General features: G+C 38.9%; 1 protein-coding gene across 1 annotated transcript in view; it reads left to right on the forward strand.

Moving 5' to 3' along the window:
* Positions 1 to 21,935, forward strand: part of LOC138746082 (F-actin-capping protein subunit alpha-2) — a 35,327-nt gene that overhangs the window by 6,874 nt on the left and 6,518 nt on the right. Inside the window, exons 2-8 of the mRNA XM_069903876.1 lie at positions 7,721 to 7,784; positions 8,646 to 8,697; positions 12,322 to 12,385; positions 15,396 to 15,602; positions 16,929 to 17,008; positions 18,473 to 18,551; positions 19,387 to 19,458. Of these exons, the coding sequence (XP_069759977.1) occupies positions 7,721 to 7,784; positions 8,646 to 8,697; positions 12,322 to 12,385; positions 15,396 to 15,602; positions 16,929 to 17,008; positions 18,473 to 18,551; positions 19,387 to 19,458 (618 nt within the window). The remainder of the gene's footprint in view (positions 1 to 7,720; positions 7,785 to 8,645; positions 8,698 to 12,321; positions 12,386 to 15,395; positions 15,603 to 16,928; positions 17,009 to 18,472; positions 18,552 to 19,386; positions 19,459 to 21,935) is intronic.

Consider the following 21,935-nt stretch of genomic DNA (forward strand, 5'->3'; position numbering starts at 1 on the left):
TACATTTACTTGAATAACACGCATTTACTGAATGGCAACTGAGAGCAATGCTGTGATGTACACAATGCCAGTGTCTGACAGTCACCATCCTATGCACGCTGCCTTTAACATTGATGGATGTTAGACCAAGCATAATTTTTTATATTGACATTTTTTTTCTTTTTAAAAAAATTTATACAGTATTTTTTCGGTCATATGTACGGATGGTTGTAAGTAGGGGAGTGGCTGTACTCTTATTAGGCAGGGATACATTTTAAGAGAGTCACCCCAATGGCAGTCATCCTAGGTAATGCCATTTTATCCAAACACAACTTTATTGAAACTTTATCTGCACTGAAGTTGACACCTTGTAGCAAAAGTTGTGATGTGTGATCCCACAGGAGTTGGATTGTCGGTTGCAATTCAAATGCATTCCTCCGTAAACTGAAATTGAAGGTAATCCGAATTGGTTTTTTACTCAATCCAACTGCTGTATACTTTTCATGAAGATTAATTTAGAAAAACCTAACTGTAATTAATTTGAAATGTGTTATTAGGATTGTAGTAATGGAGCAATATTCTTTGTCTGGCATGCATCATGTGACATAGTCCTTCTGAGCATAGATGACCTAATTTCTGGAGAAAAATATACCTTTTAATTATGAATTATCAGATGACATTTATTTATTATAGAATTTTTTTTACATGCAGTGCAAGTTTAGAAATTGATGTGAATGGACATTACTTAAAAATATAGTTTTTCTTTTCCACTTATTGATATAAACACCAATAAATAGATTATGAAATGAGAGCTAAAAATGTACTAGTTTGACCAGGATGCTTTACCTCCCTAGTGCTAGGGATGTCCCATGCTGAAAGGACTAGGAAAAATCAAGGAGCTGTGAGAGCTTGTTGTTCATTATCATACAAGGAATTTTTCATTTTCAGATGTCTTATACGATCATTTAAGATTTAAATTTAGCCTCATCTCAAGAGATGCATATAAGTAAATTTATTCAACCATACTGAAGAGTAGGATAGGCCAGAGAGATTGATATTTTGTGTTGGAGTGTCGGATTTTACCAGGTATTGGCACCCCCTTGTTTACCATGGGCAGCATGGTTAGTGTAGCATTGAAGTGCAATATGAATAATATGGGAATTGGAATCAATTTTCTATAAATATCTAGATAACATCATTTTCAGAAAACCCAATAATACAATTTAAACTCAAGTATTTGTAACAGAAGTACATTAGGCTTTAGAATAGGACTTTGAGATTAATTTAAATGGGTGAGAAAGATTAATATTTATTTTTGAAATAAATATTTTAAATTTGGTCATTAAAGCAATCTAAAGCATCAGCCCCATTAGACTTTTCAAGGAACCTAAAAGAAGTAATTAAATAATAGTTTCACGGCTTCATTGAATTGGTGTGTTTCTCAGAACCAGGCAACGGGCTCTGAGGTACAGTTAGTCCTTGACTTGCGACTGTAATGGGGACCAAAGGATTGGTTGTAACTCAAGTTTGGTTGTAAGTTGGGCAAAGGGGACCTCGAGCTGCTGCAGGGAATTGGTTTAAAAGGAGTAAACACAATGGGAAATTGTGTAATTATTTTAACAGAGTTCCTAATGTACAATAGCTTTCAACTGAAGTGGCACTTGCTCTATACACAAAATAAATTGAACAGGGCAAAAAAGGCTATGCAAAGTTGTAGATTTGGATAGATTGGAATACAAGCCAAGCACAATGGAATTCAGATAATTTTTATAATAGATGAGGCAGTGGAGATGTGTGCTCAATTAGTAGGATAGAATTAAAGTTCAAGTTTATTGTCAGTACATACGTTACATCACAGAGCCCTGAGATTTTTTTTGTGGGCCAAACAGAATTTGTATTTATCAGTGACTAAACTCAAGAAGAAAGATGTGTATATAAAAAGAGAAAAATGTATACAAAGAAAGAAATTAAAGCAAACTGTGCAATACAGGGGGGAAAAAATCAGTAATAAATAACATGCAAAGTAAGAATCTATAAATGAGTTTGTTTGTTGTTTAGGAGGAGTCTGATGGTGGAAGGGTAACTTCCTGAAACAGCAAAAAGAACAGAATAGTGCATGAACTGGGTAGTGTAGATCTTTGATAATGGCTGCTGCTCTCTGACAGCAGTATTCCATGTAGATTTTCTCTGTGGTGGGGAGAGTTTTGCCTGTGATGTACTAGCTGTGTCCACTACCTTTTGCAGGGCTTTCCACTCGGAGGTATTGGTGCTCCCGTACCAGGCTGTGATCTGTAGAAGCTTGCCAAGGTTTTTGATGTCATACTTAACTTCTGCAAACTCCTTAGGAAGTAGAGGGGCTGATGTGCTTTCTTCGCAATGACATTAGCATGTTGGGCCCAAGAAAAGTTCTCCAAGATGGTGACTCCCAGGTATTCCCCGAACGATCACTGATTTTCCCCTCCAAAAGTAGACAATCAGCTCCTTTTTAGTTATATTGAGTGTGAAGTTGTTAGTACCAAGTTTTCAATCTCCCTTCTGTATACTCACTCATTGCCCCTTTTTACACAACCCTCTTCTGTGGTGTTATCAGCAAATTTTGTAAATGAAGTTGCTGTCATACTGAGCTAATGAAATAGTTGGAAGTTGAAACTGAGGTGTGGCTGTAAGGACAAACCAGTAGCACAGCTAGTAGATCAGCAGTATCTTCTTTGGCTTGGCTTCGCGGACGAAGATTTATGGAGGGGGTAAAAAGTCCACATCAGCTGCAGGCTCGTTTGTGGCTGACAAGTCCGATGCGGGACAGGCAGACACGATTGCAGCGGTTGCAAGGGAAAATTGGTTGGTTGGGGTTGGGTGTTGGGTTTTTCCTCCTTTGCCTTTTGTCAGTGAGGTGGGCTCTGCGGTCTTCTTCAAAGGAGGTTGCTGCCCGCCAAACTGTGAGGCGCCAAGATGCACGGTTTGAGGCGTTATCAGCCCACTGGCGGTGGTCAATGTGGCAGGCACCAAGAGATTTCTTTAGGCAGTCCTTGTACCTTTTCTTTGGTGCACCTCTGTCACGGTGGCCAGTGGAGAGCTCGCCATATAACACGATCTTGGGAAGGCGATGGTCCTCCATTCTGGAGACGTGACCCATCCAGCGCAGCTGGATCTTCAGCAGCGTGGACTCGATGCTGTCGACCTCTGCCATCTCGAGTACTTCGACGTTAGGGGTGTAAGCGCTCCAATGGATGTTGAGGATGGAGCGGAGACAACGCTGGTGGAAGCGTTCTAGGAGCCGTAGGTGGTGCCGGTAGAGGACCCATGATTCGGAGCCGAACCCTTCTCCATTAACAATGGCGTGAAGCAAGGCTGTGTTCTCGCACCAACCCTCTTTTCAATCTTCTTCAGCATGATGCTGAACCAAGCCATGAAAGACCCCAACAATGAAGACGCTGTTTACATCCGGTACCGCACGGATGGCAGTCTCTTCAATCTGAGGCGCCTGCAAGCTCACACCAAGACACAAGAGAAACTTGTCCGTGAACTACTCTTTGCAGACGATGCCGCTTTAGTTGCCCATTCAGAGCCAGCTCTTCAGCGCTTGACGTCCTGCTTTGCGGAAACTGCCAAAATGTTTGGCCTGGAAGTCAGCCTGAAGAAAACTGAGGTCCTCCATCAGCCAGCTCCCCACCATGACTACCAGCCCCCCCACATCTCCATCGGGCACACAAAACTCAAAACAGTCAACCAGTTTACCTATCTCGGCTGCACCATTTCATCAGATGCAAGGATCGACAATGAGATAGACAACAGACTCGCCAAGGCAAATAGCGCCTTTGGAAGACTACACAAAAGAGTCTGGAAAAACAACCAACTGAAAAACCTCACAAAGATAAGCGTATACAGAGCCGTTGTCATACCCACACTCCTGTTCGGCTCCGAATCAGCAGTATCACGGAGGTAAATATTAGATAATTAGGCCAGAGGTTGAAAAAACATATGTATAACCAATTTTGTCAGTGGTCTTTCCTGTACGTATATGACTTAAGCTCGCTCTCTCAGTTGCAGTTTGGTTATATTGATTTAGTTAAATGAATAAATATTGGAAGTTCTGATGTTTAGGTTCTGCTTTATACTATTTCCCTGCATCAAAATAATGACTGCAGTTCAAAAGTACTTGATTTTTTAAAAATAAAGGATATTTAAGTTACATGAAGGATGTTCTTAGGTTCAGGATAACATCTGGTAATGGGGTAAAATAAATTCTGGAGTTGGAAATGTTGAAGTAACCTTTTTTTTCAAAGGTAATTTTTAAGCTGTCATTCCCTTCCAAATAAGACATGAGTGGGCACATCCTGTAACATGTATGGTGAAATTCATTTCAATTAAATTTTTGTTAAATAATTTTTTTTCATTTTAGCAGTATAGAGGATATCCCAAATTTTTTTTCCTCATTTAGGTGTTGGCTTCAGTTGACATTTTTGAATTCTTTCACTACTCTCACTTTTGGTCCAAAAAAAACTAATCTGATAATCGCTAGTTTTCTTCCAAAATTTAGAACCAGTTGAATTTTAGTACATTTTGTTTGAATATTTGTGTTGACATGACAGCCCAATGGCAACCAGTGCAAATTATTTAAAGACCCAACCCCAACCAACCAATTTTCTCCTGCAACCGCTGCAACCGTGTCTGCCTGTCCCGCATCGGACTTGTCAGCCACAAACGAGCCTGCAGCTGACGTGGACATTTACCCCTCCATAAATCTTCATTCGCGAAGCCAAGCCAAAGAGAGAATAATTATGCTGTTTGATTTCTATGGCTTAAGTCAAAGAGTAGATGATTAAGGTGACTTTTACTCCATGGATTCTATATATTAGGCATGTCGTCATTAAGAAGAGTAGAATTGTTGAATGAACTAAAGTTGGCTATGGTAGTTGGAGATTCCAGCAGCCTGAAGTTGACCAGGATTCCTTATTTTCCAAGGAAGTAAAGGATTACTCAAATTAACGGAAAGTTCCTTTAGAAGAGAGTCAATGATGGTCAAAGCGAGGTACTGAGTTGATTAAATGGTTGATTAGAAATACATCTTCTTTTCTTTGGCTTGGCTTCGCGGACGAAGATTATGGAGGGGGTAAATGTCCACGCCAGCTGCAGGCTCGTTTGTGGCTGACAAGTCCGATGCGGGACAGGCAGACACGGTTGCAGCAGTTGCAGGGGAAAATTGGTGGGTTGGGGTTGGGTGTTGGGTTTTTCCTCCTTTGCCTTTTGTCAGTGAGGTGGGCTCTGCGGTCTTCTTCAAAGGTGGTTGCTGCCCGCCGAACTGTGAGGCGCCAAGATGCACAGTTTGAGGCGATATCAGCCCACTAGCGGTGGTCAATGTGGCAGGCGCCCAGAGATTTCTTTAGGCAGTCCTTGTACCTCTTCTTTGGTGCACCTCTGTCACGGTGGCCAGTGGAGAGCTCACCATATAGCACGATCTTGGGAAGGCGATGGTCCTCCATTCTGGAGACGTGACCCACCCAGCGCAGCTGGATCTTCAGCAGCGTGGACTCGATGCTGTCGGCCTCTGACATCTCGAGTACTTTGACGTTAGGGATGAAGGCGCTCCAATGAATGTTGAGGATGGAGCGGAGACAACGCCGGTGGAAGCGTTCTAGGAGCCGTAGGTGATGCCGGTAGAGGACCCATGATTCGGAGCCGAACAGGAGTGTGGGTATGACAACGGCTCTGTATACGCTAATCTTTGTGAGGTTTTTCAGTTGGTTGTTTTGTGTAGTCTTCCAAAGGCGCTATTTGCCTTGGCAATACATAGTTGCATGGTAATAGGCTGGTTGTTTAAAGTAGACATTTGGAGTCGATGCTAAATCTATTAAATTCTCTACCCCAGACGGTTGTGGAAACTAGATCATTAGAAGTATGGTAAGTGAGCGCCTGTAAACTTTTGAAAGAGAGCGCAATGGGGAACTAGCATACAAGGAGTTGAGACCAGCAGAGATGAGCTATAGTCACATTGAATGGTGAGATGAACTTGAGGGGCCAGGCAACCTATTTGTCCTTCTTTTGTGAGACTTGAGTATTGTATGTTCCCTTATACGGAACTGATTATAAAATGTCCAAATTGAATTGCCCAACTTTAAGAGGGCAAGCACTGCGCCTTGTTTTCCCTGGCTGGAATTTACCTGTGAACATTGGGGTTGATAAATCTACACAAGCTTCAATTGTTGTAAATATTTTTACCCATTTCTGTCATGGGGGAGGGGGCAGTTAATTTAGTTGATTGGCAAATGCATCGACAGTATTCTATTACATTGCTTCCATCACTATCTGCATAGAACATCCAAGTGCTTTTATGCAAATGATTATCGATGGACTCTGTATTTTGCCATCAATAACTAATTTTTATAAAAAATATTGTCAAGCTATTATGTGGATTGAGGAGAAACACATGGCCTCCCTCCCTCTGTCTAGAATATTGTGGATTGCATTGGTCATGTGATTTCCTCCCCCCCCACCACAACCATCCTTTGGAAACTAGTTTGGAACTCCCATTACCTGTCAATCAAGGTTGATCTCTGGCATGCCATTAGTGCACACCTTACCGTTGGCTAATTTAAATTACCTAGGGTCATTATTGGCTAGGCGCCCAGATCAGAACTGTATAAAACATCAATGTATAGCACATTTCCTTCTCTCTGACTTGTGGTTGCCAGCCCCAGACATTGCTCCACGTCAGGTCGCTACTGTGGATGTCACTGGAAGTGTGCACTATACTTAAGAGAGCCCCCACCCACACCTCATTGGTACAGGGAACTGGGAGTGTGCATTTATGTCCATCTTGTAACTGTATATTACTTAACACTGAGCCATCTGGAGTCCCTGTCTGAATGTGTACACGTGCAGAAGCTTGTAGAAGATAGATCGCCTCTGGTATCGGAGAACAACCTGGGTCTGATGTGAATGTCTATGTAGTTGTTTAGTAGCCTGTCCCACATCGGACTTGTCAGCCACAAACGAGCCTGCAGCTGACGTGGACATTACCCCTCCATAAATCTTCGTCCGCGAAGCCAAGCCAAAGAAAGAAGTAGAATAATTATCATTTGACGTCTTCCCCTGTTTGTCTCCCATGAGTTCAATGAAGTTACCTGTGATTGTAACATTTGTGCCCAGACTCATCTCTCTGTAAATCTACTGAACCCTCCTTATGCTGACTCATGCCCCTTTTTATATAACACACGACTGTGAAATTGCCAGCAAATTTGTAGATGATGGTGGTGGTGTTGTAGCAAGCCAGACAGTCATAGTTGTAAGGCGAGGAGAGCAGGGGGTTAACAATGTAGCTCTGTGATGCTTCAGTACTGATGGAGATTATGAAGGAGATGCTCTTACCAATCCTCACTGACTGTGGTCTGCAGGTGAGGAAATAAATCATGCCCTAAAGCAGAGTCATGACCTTTAATTAAATGCATTATATTTTGTTCTAACTTCAGACTGCTTTGGAAACTAATAAAATGCAGGCATCTTTGAGATGATGAAGCATTGCACTGGTATCCCATAAAATGAATTCTAGTTCATTTCTTCTTCCTTTTTAATACTTTGCGGACGAAATACTGAAAGTTGTACAGGTTTATTTTGAGTTGCAATTGCAATTTATTTCCCAAATCAGAAAAAAATGGTTCATTTAATATTTATAGAAAGGTAGAAGTTATTTTAAACCTTACAAGTTGAGGATGAAAATTAATTAGAATCACAATTTTAATTACAGGTGCGCATAGCAGCGAACTTCATTATTCATGCTCCACCAGGAGAATTCAATGAAGTTTTTAATGGTAAGTTAAATTGCTAATAAGGTAACTTTTTTTATTTGAGTCTTAATTCAAAAGTTTCACATTGCCCTTTAATCACAATCAAATAATAAATAAAGCATGATTATTTAATATTTACAAAGATCACAAAATTTGGTTGGGGGGGGTGGAATCACCATAGTGCTGGCACTCCAGCAGACAACTCAAATCAAATGCGATCCTATATTCCTCGAAAGAGAATACGTGCTGTTCTTATCCACATGATAGTTTGTTAATGCTGCATCTTTCTAGATATGTTTTTTGCTTTGATCAAGAACTGTTCCATTTGATCAAGCTTTGGTCCACATGATTAGTTGTTAGTCCTATCTAAGCATCTTGAGAAATTGGTGTACGAGTTTCTGTTTCTAAACTGATATGAAAAGTTACACATGCTTTTTTGTCATTATTAAAGGAGAGTTAATTTCCAGTGAGTTTGTTTTTTTTTTGTATTGGTCTTCTCTTGCATAGGAAAATATATTATTCATGTAGATAAATAATACTGTTATTAAGATGTCTCCTCAAAATGTTATTGGTTTGAACTTTTTCTTACACTTCTACCAATCTCCTTCTGCTCTTCTTCCAAAAAATTTCGTGTTTCTGAGATTGTTTATGCAGAAAAGCTTTCTTCATTCTTGAGTATTTGCTGCAAAAATCTGAAGGGGCTATTGACCACGTAAAATACTTGTTTATTTTGAAAGTAGTTTAAAGTGGTCCATGTTTTTTTTTTCCCCATAGCATTTCCTTTCAAGGCTTTATTGCAAACACAGAGAGCAGATATCATCTCTTATACCTGAATTCATGTCTTATTGTGCCTACTGATTAAATTGCACATCTGTTTTCCTCCAGATGTGCGGTTGCTGCTCAATGAGGACAATCTTCTAAGGGAAGGTACAACACAGTAAGTAGAGAAATAGAATTATAACAATTTTCGTCAGGTTTTTGGTATACTTTGATCAACCAAAACAAACTGCATGAAAGACCCTTTTCAGGGACATTTCTACAAAAAAATGTTCATGAAGTGTTCTGCTTGTGAGCCTTTTGCTTTTTGGTCAGTTACTTGGGGAGTAAAAACAGCAAAGATCTACAAAATTGTTTGGGTCTCTGTGACATTGCAGTAAATTCTTGGCATAAAACAGGCGGAGAAGCTTCAAACACATGGGATGATGGAATATGAAGTTCAACACAATCTGCTGGAGGAAGTTGGTGGGAGAAAAAGAATGTTAATGTTTTGAGCCGGTACCCTTGACCAAGACCGGGTGGGACAGGGATTGAAGAACCAGATAAAGAAACATGATGTGCAGGGGCAGAGGATTTACAAATGCCAGAAAAGAGAGTGAGGCAAGTAAAACAAATGAGTGGAGTGGAGGAAGATGAGTTGTACAGGGTGCAATGGTTGATTAGAAGACAAAGGCTGCTAGTGCCGGAGTCTTATGTGAAAGTGAGAATGGTGGTATAAAGAGGCCAGATGGAACTGTGGTGAGGATGGGATAAAGAGAGCAGAAAAATCTGGAGGGGAGATGAGAATGGGTGGGGGCAAGGACATAAAAGGCAGAAGGAGAAAGGCAAAAGGGTGCAGAAGAAGACAGAGGATATTCACTGCCTGAAATTAGAAAATTCTGTTTATTCTATTGGCCTGTAGGCAGCACAGGTAGAATCCAAGGTGGTGTTCCTCTAGTTTATGTTGGGCTTAGCAAAGTCTGCATACAACAATGATTTGGTGCATTTGATAAGTAGGCCAAAGGGTGGGGGGGGGGGGTGCAATCTTTTAATTTTTAATTTAGACATACAGTAACAACACTTTGACCCACGAGTACCTACTGGGGGTGTAGATTAATTGGGTAGCACAGATTGGTGGGCCAAATGGCCTGTTACCATGCTACATTAAAAATCAAAAGGGTGGCTACCCCTGGCCTACAGTGTACATTGTACTAACAAAATTCTAAGTATAGTTGATAAGCATTTTATTCCTCTAATTTCCTTTTTTAATATTTTATTTAAAAGGTTTAACCATGCATTCAAATATATTTCAAAGTACAGATGTAATATTGTATATACCCCAATAACCCTTCCCCCCCACCCCCTACAAACCCAAGGAAAGATAAAAGGAAAAGTACAGAATTAAGTGTTAAGACAGGAAAAAAGAGAGAGTGAGAATGGACTGCTGTAAGTATTAAATCCCATCTAAAATTCATATCTATTTCATTGTTAATAGGGTTCCACTCAGGCCTTAAAGGTTAAGAAGAATGTTTAGAAATATAAAAAAATTAAAAGTTTAATCCTATTATTTGTAGATACATGTGCCAAATTTGTAAAAAAAAATATATATTTTACTTAAATTGTATGTAATTTTCTCAAGGGGAACATAACTGCATTTCTGCACTCCGTTCCAATCTCAAGTGTGAGTCAGATTTCCAAGCAACTGCAATATCTTTTCTAGCCATTGCTAATGCAATTTTAACAAATTCTATCTGGTATTTAGTTAATTTCAGTTTAGGTCTTATCCCTATAATGTTACCTAATAATAATAATAATTCTGGATTCTGTAGTGATTGGACTCCTGTAATTTTTTTCTTTAAAAAAAAATTGCTAATTCTAGCCAGAAGTATTTTACTTTATCACAAGACCATGCTGAATGTGGGGGGAAAAAAAGTTCCCACCTCTCTGCCACATCTAAAACACTGATCTGATAAACCTGACTTCAGTTTATTTAATTGTTGTGGTGAGGTATAACTGATGTTTAAAAAAAAATTGTTGTACAGTCTATAATCTTACATTTATTGTGTTAGTCATACAGTTTCATCGTAAATCAGCCTAATTCTTCTCCTCTATTATCACATTTGTCTGACTCCTATATTTGTCTAGATTTATGAACCCCTGGTTCAGGGGACCCCATTTGGACTAAGTGATAAATTGCTGAAATAGATTTCTTTGTATTTCACTTTATTAGTCTCTATGTTGCTACACTTAGGTAAATACATGTTGGAACCAGCTTATCTCTTAAATATGCTCTGATTTGAAAATAGCAAAATATTGTATTAAGAATACTATATTTAATTTTTTAAGTTGCTCAAATGACATCAGTTGCCCTTGTTCCTAAGTCTTCAATGTATCTGATCCCTTTACAAGACCAAATTTCATGATCTAATGTACAGGGCATGTTTGTGATGAGTCAAAGGAGTTTTAAGAGATAAATTGGTCTTTATTCAAGACACAAGAGCAACTTGTCCGTGAACTACTCTTTGCAGACGATGCCGCTTTAGTTGCCCATTCAGAGCCAGCTCTTCAGCGCTTGACGTCCTGCTTTGCGGAAACTGCCAAAGTGTTTGGCCTGGAAGTCAGCCTGAAGAAAACTGAGGTCCTCCATCAGCCAGCTCCCCACCATGACTACCAGCCCCCCCACATCTCCATCAGGCACACAAAACTCAAAACGGTCAACCAGTTTATCTATCTCGGCTGCACCATTTCATCAGATGCAAGGATCGACAACAAGATAGACAACAGACTCACCAAGGCAAATAGCGCCTTTGGAAGACTGCCCAAAAGAGTCTGGAAAAACAACCAACTGAAAAACCTCACAAAGATAAGCGTATACAGAGCCATTGTCATACCCACACTCCTGTTCGGCATCACCTACGGCTCCTAGAACGCTTCCACCAGCGTTGTCTCCGCTCCATCCTCAGCATCCATTGGAGCGCTTTCATCCCTAACGTCGAAGTACTCGAGATGGCAGAGGTCGACAGCATCGAGTCCACGCTGCTGAAGATCCAGCTGCGCTGGGTGGGTCACGTCTCCAGAATGGAGGACCATCGCCTTCCCAAGATCGTGCTATATGGTGAGCTCTCCACTGGCCACCGTGACAGAGGTGCACCAAAGAAGAGGTACAAGGACTGCCTAAAGAAATCTCTTGGTGCCTGCCACATTGACCACCGCCAGTGGGCTGATATCGCCTCAAACCGTGCATCTTGGCGCCTCACAGTTTGGCGGGCAGCAACCTCCTTTGAAGAAGACCGCAGAGCCCACCTCACTGACAAAAGGCAAAGGAGGAAAAATCCAACCCCAACCAACCAATTTTCCCCTGCAGCCGCTGCAACCATGTCTGCCTGTCCTGCATCGCACTTGTCAGCCACAAACGAGCCTGCAGCTGACGTGGACTTTTTACCCCCTCCATAAATCTTCGTCCACGAAGCCAAGCCAAAGAAGAGAAAAAATAATAATTTGTATTCTAATTTCCTTAGAAATACTTGAAGTGAGTTGCTATTGACTGATTTTGACTCTAGAGATAAGTTAAGGGGCTTCATAAGTTGGCCTGATTCTACCCCTCTTTTATTTTTACACCTGATAATTCTTTCTCTGCCTTTGTTCTTGGGATTAATATTTTATTATTTACCAGGTAACTTCACTGTAAACCTGATGGCCTTTTTATTGTTCTAAGAACAGGTGCCTTTGAGCAAAATTGATGTTTTAATTATACTTAGGAAATATGAACTTTCTGTAACTTTGTTTTATTCCAATCTGTTTACAGTGCCTTTGCACAGTATAATGTGGACCAGTTTACTCCAGCAAAAATTGATGGTTACGATGATCAGGTATGAAATAATTTGTGGTCATGCATTTGTTATATTGACATGAACAGGATGTGACTGAAATAGTTGATGTGTGGTCATTCTTTGGTCCCTGTCCATGCCACTCATCAAGTACCATTTATCTCAATAATAACAACTTAATCTGTAATCTTCAATTCAATTACTCATCTAGAAATAATTTGAATGTTATGGAAGTATCCACTTAGGAAGTACATTACGGGATCCAACCATATTCTTTCTCTGATTCGTTTGCCGTAACCAATGCCTTCTTGTTTTAGAAATTTCTGTGATGGGGAAAGAATTCTTACCAAATGTCCTTTCTCCTTCCAAATGTTATTATTATCAGTCCCCACTGCGCCCCCCCCCCCCCCCCCCACCATCATCTTTCCTCAATAAGTATTCCTTTTTATTAGTTAATGGTGGCAGGGTGTTATATAGTTAGCATATAGTAAAGGGAAACTAGATTTTAAAACAAGTAAACAGGCAGAGAATATAGATGTTTTTATAATTGGGGAAAAACTGGCTAAAGTGAACATCGATTCGTTAGAGGCAATTAATATTGGGTAATGCAGAAATGGCCGAGGCTTTGAATGACTATTTTGTGTCATTCTCTTCACATTGGAGGGCGTGTCTACCTTGACAAAGATATTATGAATGCAATGGGAGGTGAGGGCCTTAGTATAATTGCTATCACTAAAGAGGTAGAGCTGAGCAAACTGTTGGGCCGAAAGGTAAATAAATCTGGTCATGGAAGTTTCATGAAATGCATCCCAGGATTTTAAAGGAAATGGTATATATTATAGTATAGGTGTTTGTGGTAATTTACCAAAATTCTCTAGACTCTGGGCAGATCCCAAGTTAGACATTGGCTTTGAAGGAGAAGCCAGAGAATGGAAGTTGATGATCACCCCTCTGTTTGGAGGCCTATAACTAGTGGTGTGCCTCGGTGATCAGTGCTGGGTCCATTGTTATTATCTATTTCCACAATCTGGATGATAATGTGATAAACTGGATCAAATTTACAGATGACACTGATTGGGGTGTAGTTGACAGCGAGGAGAGCTTGCAGCAGAATCTGGACTATCTGGAAAAAAATGGGCAGATGGAATTCACTGTGGACAAATGCGATGGGAACCAGTAGGACTTCCACAGTAATCAGCAGGGAACTGTGGAGTGCAGCAGAACAGAGTGATTTGGGAGTACAGATCAGAGAAAATGCCATCACAGTTAGTGTATGATCGTTAGAGAGCTTTTTGGAACATTGACCTTCATAAATCAACATGTTGAGTGTTGGAATTGGAATTGTAAAATTTAGTGAGGTCAAATTTGGACTATTGTATGCAGGAAAGATATCAATGAAATGCTGCTCGGGAGATCAGAGGTAAATGAATCTATGGAAATCTCTTCCCAAGGAAGCAGCAGGAGGCTGCTTCATTAAATGTATTTAAGTTGCATAGTAAATATACTCGAGTTAGTTAGATTTTTGTATAATAGTGGAATTGGAGGTTATGAGGATAAGGTGGGTAGGTGGAGCTGAGTCCACAACCAGATTAACTGATCTTGTTGAATGGCTCAATGGAGCCAGGTGACCCATATTTGCTCCGATTTCATGTGTTTTTTTAATCCTATGTAAGCACCTTATGACAATATTTATAATGTCCTAAAAATTTTTCTGCGATGTTCATGCAGATAGGGTAAATTATATGCAATTATTTTGTTAATGCTGCAGCTATTTAGAAACAGTTTCCTTTATTATATATTTAATTTGTGCATAAAATTCAAAGTAAAACTATCAGTGATTATGAGTGAATAACATTGACATTATGTTTGAATTGGAATTTAAAATTCTTCACTTGTATTTTGATTATCAACTTTTTGAATACAAAAGCAGTTAATTTACTAAATTTAGCCTAATATTCCTAACTACTGACAATGCCACTATAATAATGTAGCTTAGAATTATAAATGTTTTTGGTATCTGTAAATGGAAAAAATTGGCATCAGTGGTAAAATAATCCTTTAGATTCAATACAGTTTTCTAATATTCCCTCGGGCATTGTTGGGCATTCAACATTTCATGTTCTCCCATAATTCCCTTTGAAGGTAGCAGAGAGTTATTGCGTTAAACTATTGACATTTAGACATACATACAACATAGTAACAGGCCCTTCTAGCCCACGAGCCCATGCCTCTCAATTACACCCAAAATAACCTGCAACCCCTGTACATATTGAAGGGTGGAAAGAAACCAGAGCACCCAGAGGAAACATATGCACACACAGGGAGAACATACAAATCCCTTGCACAGCGCTGGATTCAAACCCATAGTCACTGGCACTGTAACATTGTTGTGCTAACTGTGTCACTATGGGTAGAGCGTTTCTGGATTTTCTTGTGGTGCTAATGAGAGAATAATCTAGTTCCACTCAGAATTATGTGACTTAGTAGTTGCAAATGCCCTTTCCACTGATCTGTAGAGACCATTGGCACTAGGTACTGGTGGTAGGAGGAATGATTGTTCAGATAGTGAACAGAATGATAATTAAACAGCATGCCTTGATATGAATGATTTCCAGTTTCTTTAATGTTGTCTATGTTGAACTTGGATTGTTCTTCCTGTTTTTGTTTGTCATTGTGGTATATAATGCATCTGAATAACTTGCAAGACATTTTTAAATTGATAGTACTGTGGTTTAGCAAAGATGTGTAGTGTGGATTGGCCAGGATGCCATAATCCTTCAAGGAAGTAGATCTTTATTAAATGAGTTTTTAACAAAGTGGTCATTGAAATTATTTCATGGTAAGTATAATTTGTGATATTTTAAAAAATTTAAGTTAGTTTAAATTTCACAAATACGATGGAGACTTGATATTAATCCAGGGCTGATATTCTAACTATTCAATACATTTTAAAGAAACCAGAACTAGCTGATGTAATTTAATGATGAAAGGTCATAAGTAACAAAAGGACTTGGCCCATTATTAAGATTGTGCTGTAAATACTGTGTTACAGGTCTTAATAACAGAGCATGGCGATCTTGGCAATGGTAGATTTTTGGATCCCAGGAACAAGATATCATTCAAATTTGATCATTTACGAAAAGAAGCAAGTGATCCCAAACCCCACGATGTTGAGAACGCATTGGAATCTTGGCGAAGTGCCGTGGATACTGCGATGAGAGCATATGTAAAAGAACATTATGCAAATGGTGTCTGCACTGTATGTATTTCATTCTGCATTTGCTCTCAGTTAGACATGATGAATAATTCTTGGTGTATATTACAACTATTTCCTTTTTGTGTTCAACTAATTTCCCAAATTATCCATCTGGCTCTTTGTGGGTTTTTTTTTTTACAAGTCAATGCTCGAGATATCTATTCAAAGTCATCTTGTTACATCTCAGAAGAACATGTTCTGGATTTGATCATTTCCTTTCAATATATTTCTAGCCTGTTTTCATTCCAAGATGATGATTTCTACTGTTCTATTCATATTTCAAAAAAGCTTTTTTTTTCCTCTGGACAATTTTTTTTCCTTTTACTGTTTACTCTTGAAATTATGCAAACAATGAGAAGCAGGAGGGTTTCAGTGGGTCAGGCAGCGGTTCGAGTCAGTACCCTTTATCGAGACTAATGTCGGAAGGTGTGATATCAAGAGGAGAAAGAGGGGTGAAACTGAGGAAAGGCTAAGAGGATATTGCATTTTTTTTTTAAAGATTTGGGATGTCTACTGAGTAATATGGGTGAGTGTGTCCGAGAAAAGAGTAGGCAAAAGGGCTGGAAATAGTGGAGCCATATGGAGGTGGAAAGGGGATTATATCAAATTAGAAAAATATGATGTTCATACCTTTTGAGTTTTTGGCTGTCCAAGAGGAATTTATTCCTCAAATTTGTTTGGTGTTGCAGACTGAGCCACCATTTTAATGCCTTTTCTTAATTGTTGGAAAAGGTGATGGTGAGCAGGCAAAGGAGAGATGGGTGGGAACAGACTGGGCAAGTGCAGGAAGTGTTAAGATGAGAGATTTGAACTTCATGGGAGGACAATTAGCCAGATCATTTGGTCTCTGTGACCAGGCCTGCTTGCTGATCTTGCAGAATGAGTCCTATTTAGAGATAAATGAGGTAGGAAGATTTATGGATGACATAGTGATTATCTGGAAAAATTGTCTGGTTGAACTCGTTGCCCAAACGGAGTTATGAAGTGGTGTCAAGAAAGTTGGCATTGGTAGAGATTGGTTTCTCCATTCAACAGCATGGCAGGGCAAATAGACCAAAGTTGTCAAACACATCATAAATGAAATCTAAATTTTTCATTGAATGTTTTGCAACTTTTGTCTTTCTCATTGTCAAAGGTTGTTTGACTTGGAGTTCATCAAATTGTATATTCATTAACAGAAAATTTATTCCAGGCATCTCAGCAGATTTGGATTTACAAAATGTTTGTCAATCTAATTCATCAAAGAAGCCTCTGGGTTTTAGTAGATCATGGTTTGTGTAATTGCATTCCATTTGGGACATCCCAAATTAAATTTTGTTCTCTTTCCAGGTATATGGGAAAACCATAGGTGGTCATCAAACTATTATAGTATGCATTGAGAGTCATCAGTTTCAACCCAAAAATTTCTGGTATGTTGAATTTGCTGCAATAATCCTGCTTACAAATTGATAGCTATTTTTGTCATTCTGAACAAAAGCAATGTTATGGAAAATGTTAACATAAACAGTAATTTGACACATGTTGGTGGCTCCTGTGTTATGTCGCTTGGAAGGAGTACAAGGTTCCTAGTGTATTCCAGGAAAAAGAGCCCTATTGTGATTTTTTTTCTCCCCCACAACCAAGTGGAGTCATCTACACTTGTCAAGGACCAAGTTTTTTTTTAATTGCTTTTTATTTACATTTTTCCCCCACACAATCTATGTGAGCAAAGTTTAATGCTTCAAATTTTTGGCTAGTAAATTGTGAATTCTGGGGAGGTGAATTTCCATAACTGAACAACCATGACACAGGAGTTGCCTGTAATGCACAAAGTAAAGATGACCAGAAAATTATTTGTCTAAATTTCAGTATCTCTGGTTCAGATTTTAAAAATAATCCTTAATTGTTTGTATTGATAACACTTTTGCAGAACAAAAAATGTGTAGGTAATATGCCGTACAACTGATTATCTGAAATGATCGGGTCCGGGCCTGTTTTGGATAAACTTTTTTCAGAGAACTTTTTAAAATCAGCCCAGTACCAACAGCAAATCACTTGTTTGTTGTTCTTAAACACTATTACAAGATAAGGCTTTGTAAGCTTTAAAATGTTTAATTCTCACTTAAAATAATGGTGGCCTCCACTGATCATTCACACCTCTCCACCGAGGCCTTGCTCGTGCTGGGTGCCAAAGGGTCCCCACTGTTACCGGTGGCTTGACAGTACCTGGTCAGTTTGGCTCCAAAAAAAATTAGATAAATGGGGATTTCTGATTTCAGATAATCGGAGTTATACTATATGTACATTAAGCTCCCATAAATAGCATTGGTAATGAACAGTGTAGCTTCTATGATATTGGTTGAGGCAAAGATCTCTAGAGATTGCCCGGTTTGGGGGAAAAATGCTTTTTTTTTAAATGTCTTGAGGCCACCCTTAAGGCAGGAGGATCCACAAAGAGTGAATTTCTTTGCTGATCTGACATCCTGGCCCATAAATGTTGTTCACATTACCTGGGAACAATATAAATGTTGAGTTTTATGGCATGTTTATACTGAATGTTTTATTTTCGCTGGAGTAAGTGGGTCATGTAATGAATATTTGACAATGAAGGATATTCCCCTAGCTTCACATTCAAGAATGCAAATGAAATAACATTTAAAAACATGTAGTGATCCGATGGGACATTTTGTATTACTTACAGTTTTCTTGTCTGAATAAATTATTCAGTAAACTCAACTTTTAAACGCTATAGTAGCGATCAATATTTTTCTTTTGATAAATAGATTAACTTCCCAATATCCAAACTGCATTGTTTCTTTACAGGAAATTATTAATTTCATGAATACATATTTGTGATGTTGGCACATTATCTTTATTTGGCTTAATTTATTAAGGAATGGACGTTGGAGATCAGAGTGGAAGTTTGCTATCACTTCTTCTTCAACTCAGGTGGAAGGCATTTTGAAGATTCAGGTTAGTAATAACAAATGAGTGTGGATCATAATCTATAAACTCAATTCAAGTTTTTCTTGAAAGCAAAATCTTTGCTACAATGAGGAAAAGTCTATTTGCATCTGAGCCTGCTCATTCCTCAGACAACAACATCTACCACAAGAAGAATAATTGCTTGGTTATTTTTTTTAAAAACTGAAAAGGTAAGAAAAGATCGTTAAATGCTTCACGTTTTCAAACTGTTTCTCATCTTGCGTTAAATGATCCTTTCGTGGCCCTAAATATCCAGATCAGATACAAGTTTTCTTTTAGTTTTAATATTGTATTTCAAATAGACGTTTATCCTATTTTTTTTTAAAGTTCTGTATCACTGCAGTATTGTTTTAGTTGTAGTATTTTGCATGTCCACCATTTTGTGTTCATGAAACTTCACTGCTCTTGCAGTGGACATTTAAACCATTTTGATGTCATAACTATTAAATATATATAAAGTTCCAGCATGTTTGAAGTGAAGAAGTGATATGGAATCTAATAGTTCCTGTGAAATGCTTTCCCATTTAAGCAGCCAGATGGGAATAAGTAATGAGGTTGGAGTCACTGAGCATGTATACTTCGCAACGAGCTAAGCAAACAAAACTGAAATATTTTTACAGAAGCCTCTTATTGGGGCCATTTAGGTTATTTTTGTATTATTTAAACGTGGCTTTAAGTTTTTAGTTCACAGAATATGCTGCAGCTAAATCTTTTTTTTAAATGCATGAAATGGCGGTGAGTGAGAGATGGTTGATCCTTCCTGGGTTATATGATTTTGGAATATTTAATAAGAATTGAAAATTCAAACCTTTATATTTTTCAGGTTCATTATTATGAAGATGGAAATGTTCAACTGGTCAGCCATAAAGATGTACAGGAAACTTTGTCTGTCACTGTATGTAAGATTATTATTTGGGATTTGGGCTTTTAGGAAAAAAAATCTTTGTATTTGATAACTGGTCCAGGTTTCCAAATTTTCTTTTGAGTACATTATATGCATAGAGATGTCAGGGTAATTTGATTATCCCATGCCACAAACCTTTGTCTTTTCTCTTCCACCCTATTATATATGAATTAGCACAACATGTATAACCATTACAGCATGGAAACAAGCCATTTTGGCCCTTCTAGTCTGCACTGAACTTAGCACTCTCCTCTAGTCCCACCTACTTTCAGCCTGCCCATAACCCTCCATTTCCCTCCTATCCATCTATCTATCAATTTACTTCTCCCAGAAGCTCATTCCATACAGCCACCACTCTCTTGAGTAAACTCTTGCCCCTTAACTCTCGTTTTAATCTCTCCTCTCAATGGAAAAAGCCTATCCACATCAACTCTAATTATCCCTCTCATAATCTTGTACCTCTCTCAACCTTCTACACTCCAAAAAATAAAGACCTAATTTGCTCACTTTCCTTGTAATCTAGATGCTGAAACCAGGTAACATTTTTGTAAATCTTCTCTGCACTCTCTCTATCTTGTTGATATCCTTCCTATAATTCGGTGACCAGAACTGTACACAGTACTCCAAATTTGGCCTCACCAAAGCCTTGTACTGTCTCAACTCCTGTATCCTATGCATTGATTGATAAAGGGCAGCATACTAAAAGCCTTCTTCACCACCCTATCCACATGAAATTCTACTTTCAGGGAACAATGCACCATTATTCCTAAATCTTTCTGCTCCACTGTATTTTTCAATACCCTCCCATTTACTGCCTATGTCCTGTTTTGATTATACCTACCAAAATGATGTACTTCACAGTAATCAGCATTAAACTCCATCTGCCATTCTTTCAGCCCACGCTTCTAAATTGTGATGTTGTTGAGGTGCCAACAGACCTCTGAAATTCTGCCCATAGTTAGCTGTTGATCATATGTAAACTTGGCTGGTGTGTTGGCTGAAAACTAATGCCATTGACCTTCAATCAATCCTCTCTGCTGCACATGAGCATTCCAGTAAGGATTTGTGAACAACAAAGTCGCTGATTTTTTTCTTTATTTCTTCCCCCTTCCACCATTTCACCATCAAGAGTGGAGAAAATGTTTAGATAGTCTGTCTCCGAATAGGCCACCTGGTTCATAATACTTTGTGTCTCACCAGGTGATATCTATCCTTGAGTTATCAAGAATGTCTTTGAACCTGACAGCCTTTGGTTTAACATGTCCATGTATGTGGTATACCCACAGTCAACTTCATTCCACCAAATGCATTTTTTAAAACATTGGAACAGAAATAGACTTTAGCCTCTTGAGACCAATTACTCATTTAGTGAGATCATGATGGTTTGTGTCCCAATTTTATTTACTTCTGTTTTCTTTATACTTTCCCCAACATATCCTTGGCTATCAAGAATATATTAGTCTATTTTTAAATTAATAGGCAACTTTGCACCAGTTACTAATTCCAAATTTTTTCACCATCTTCATATAGCTTTGTTCCTGAAAAGCCTGGGTCTTTTCTGATCCTAAACTACAACTGTTGGATGTATCTCATCAAACCCAAGTTCCCCATTGTTTCTTAAACCTTAGAACTTCAGTCGCTTTACACTTGCTTGAATAACACCACGCACGAAGGAAATTGGTTGGCGGCACGGTTGATGTAGCGGTTAGCGCAACGCCTTTACAGAGCCAGCGATTGGGACCAGGGTTCAAATCTCGCACTGTCTGTAAGGAGTTTGTACATTCTCCCTGTGTCTGTGTGGGTTTTCACCGGTGCTTCAGTTTCCTCCCACTGTTCAAAACACACCAGGGGTGTAGGTTAATTGAGTAAATTGGGCAGCAAATGAGCTGAAATGGCCTGACCATGCTGTATGTCTAAATAAAATTTAAAAATAAATAATTGCTGCAGGTCAGTAGATCCAACTGTCTTTGGCTATTGCTTCACTGATCACTTTTCCAACATTAGGTCAGAAGTGGATTTTTCCACTGAAGATTTCAACATTTCATTTGCAACTCAAAATAAAACAGCCCATACCAGCATATAACAATATTTGGATAATTAGACCAGCTGATAATTGGCATACAACATTTGGGCTGCTCAGTGTTGGGGAGTGATCACCAACAAAAGCATCTTAACCACCCACATCGCATTGTTGAATCCCTCACCACCTCCAGATTGTGCACATGATATAGTGCATGAATTACAAAAGGTTTGTAGGTGCAACCGGTAATCAAGACAAATAGAATGTTGACCTTCATTGCTAGAGGGATTGAATTTAATAGCAGGGGGGGTTCTGCAACTGTTCAGGGTGCTGGTGAGTATTCCTAGAGAATTGTGTGCAGTTCTGGTCTTAATTGAGAAAAGATGCAGAAGATTATCGGGATGATTTGCATAAATGAAGGAGTTAGCTGAGAAGAAATTAAGTCGCC

This window comes from Narcine bancroftii, chromosome 11 (assembly GCF_036971445.1).
Source record: "Narcine bancroftii isolate sNarBan1 chromosome 11, sNarBan1.hap1, whole genome shotgun sequence".
Taxonomy (NCBI): domain Eukaryota; kingdom Metazoa; phylum Chordata; class Chondrichthyes; order Torpediniformes; family Narcinidae; genus Narcine; species Narcine bancroftii.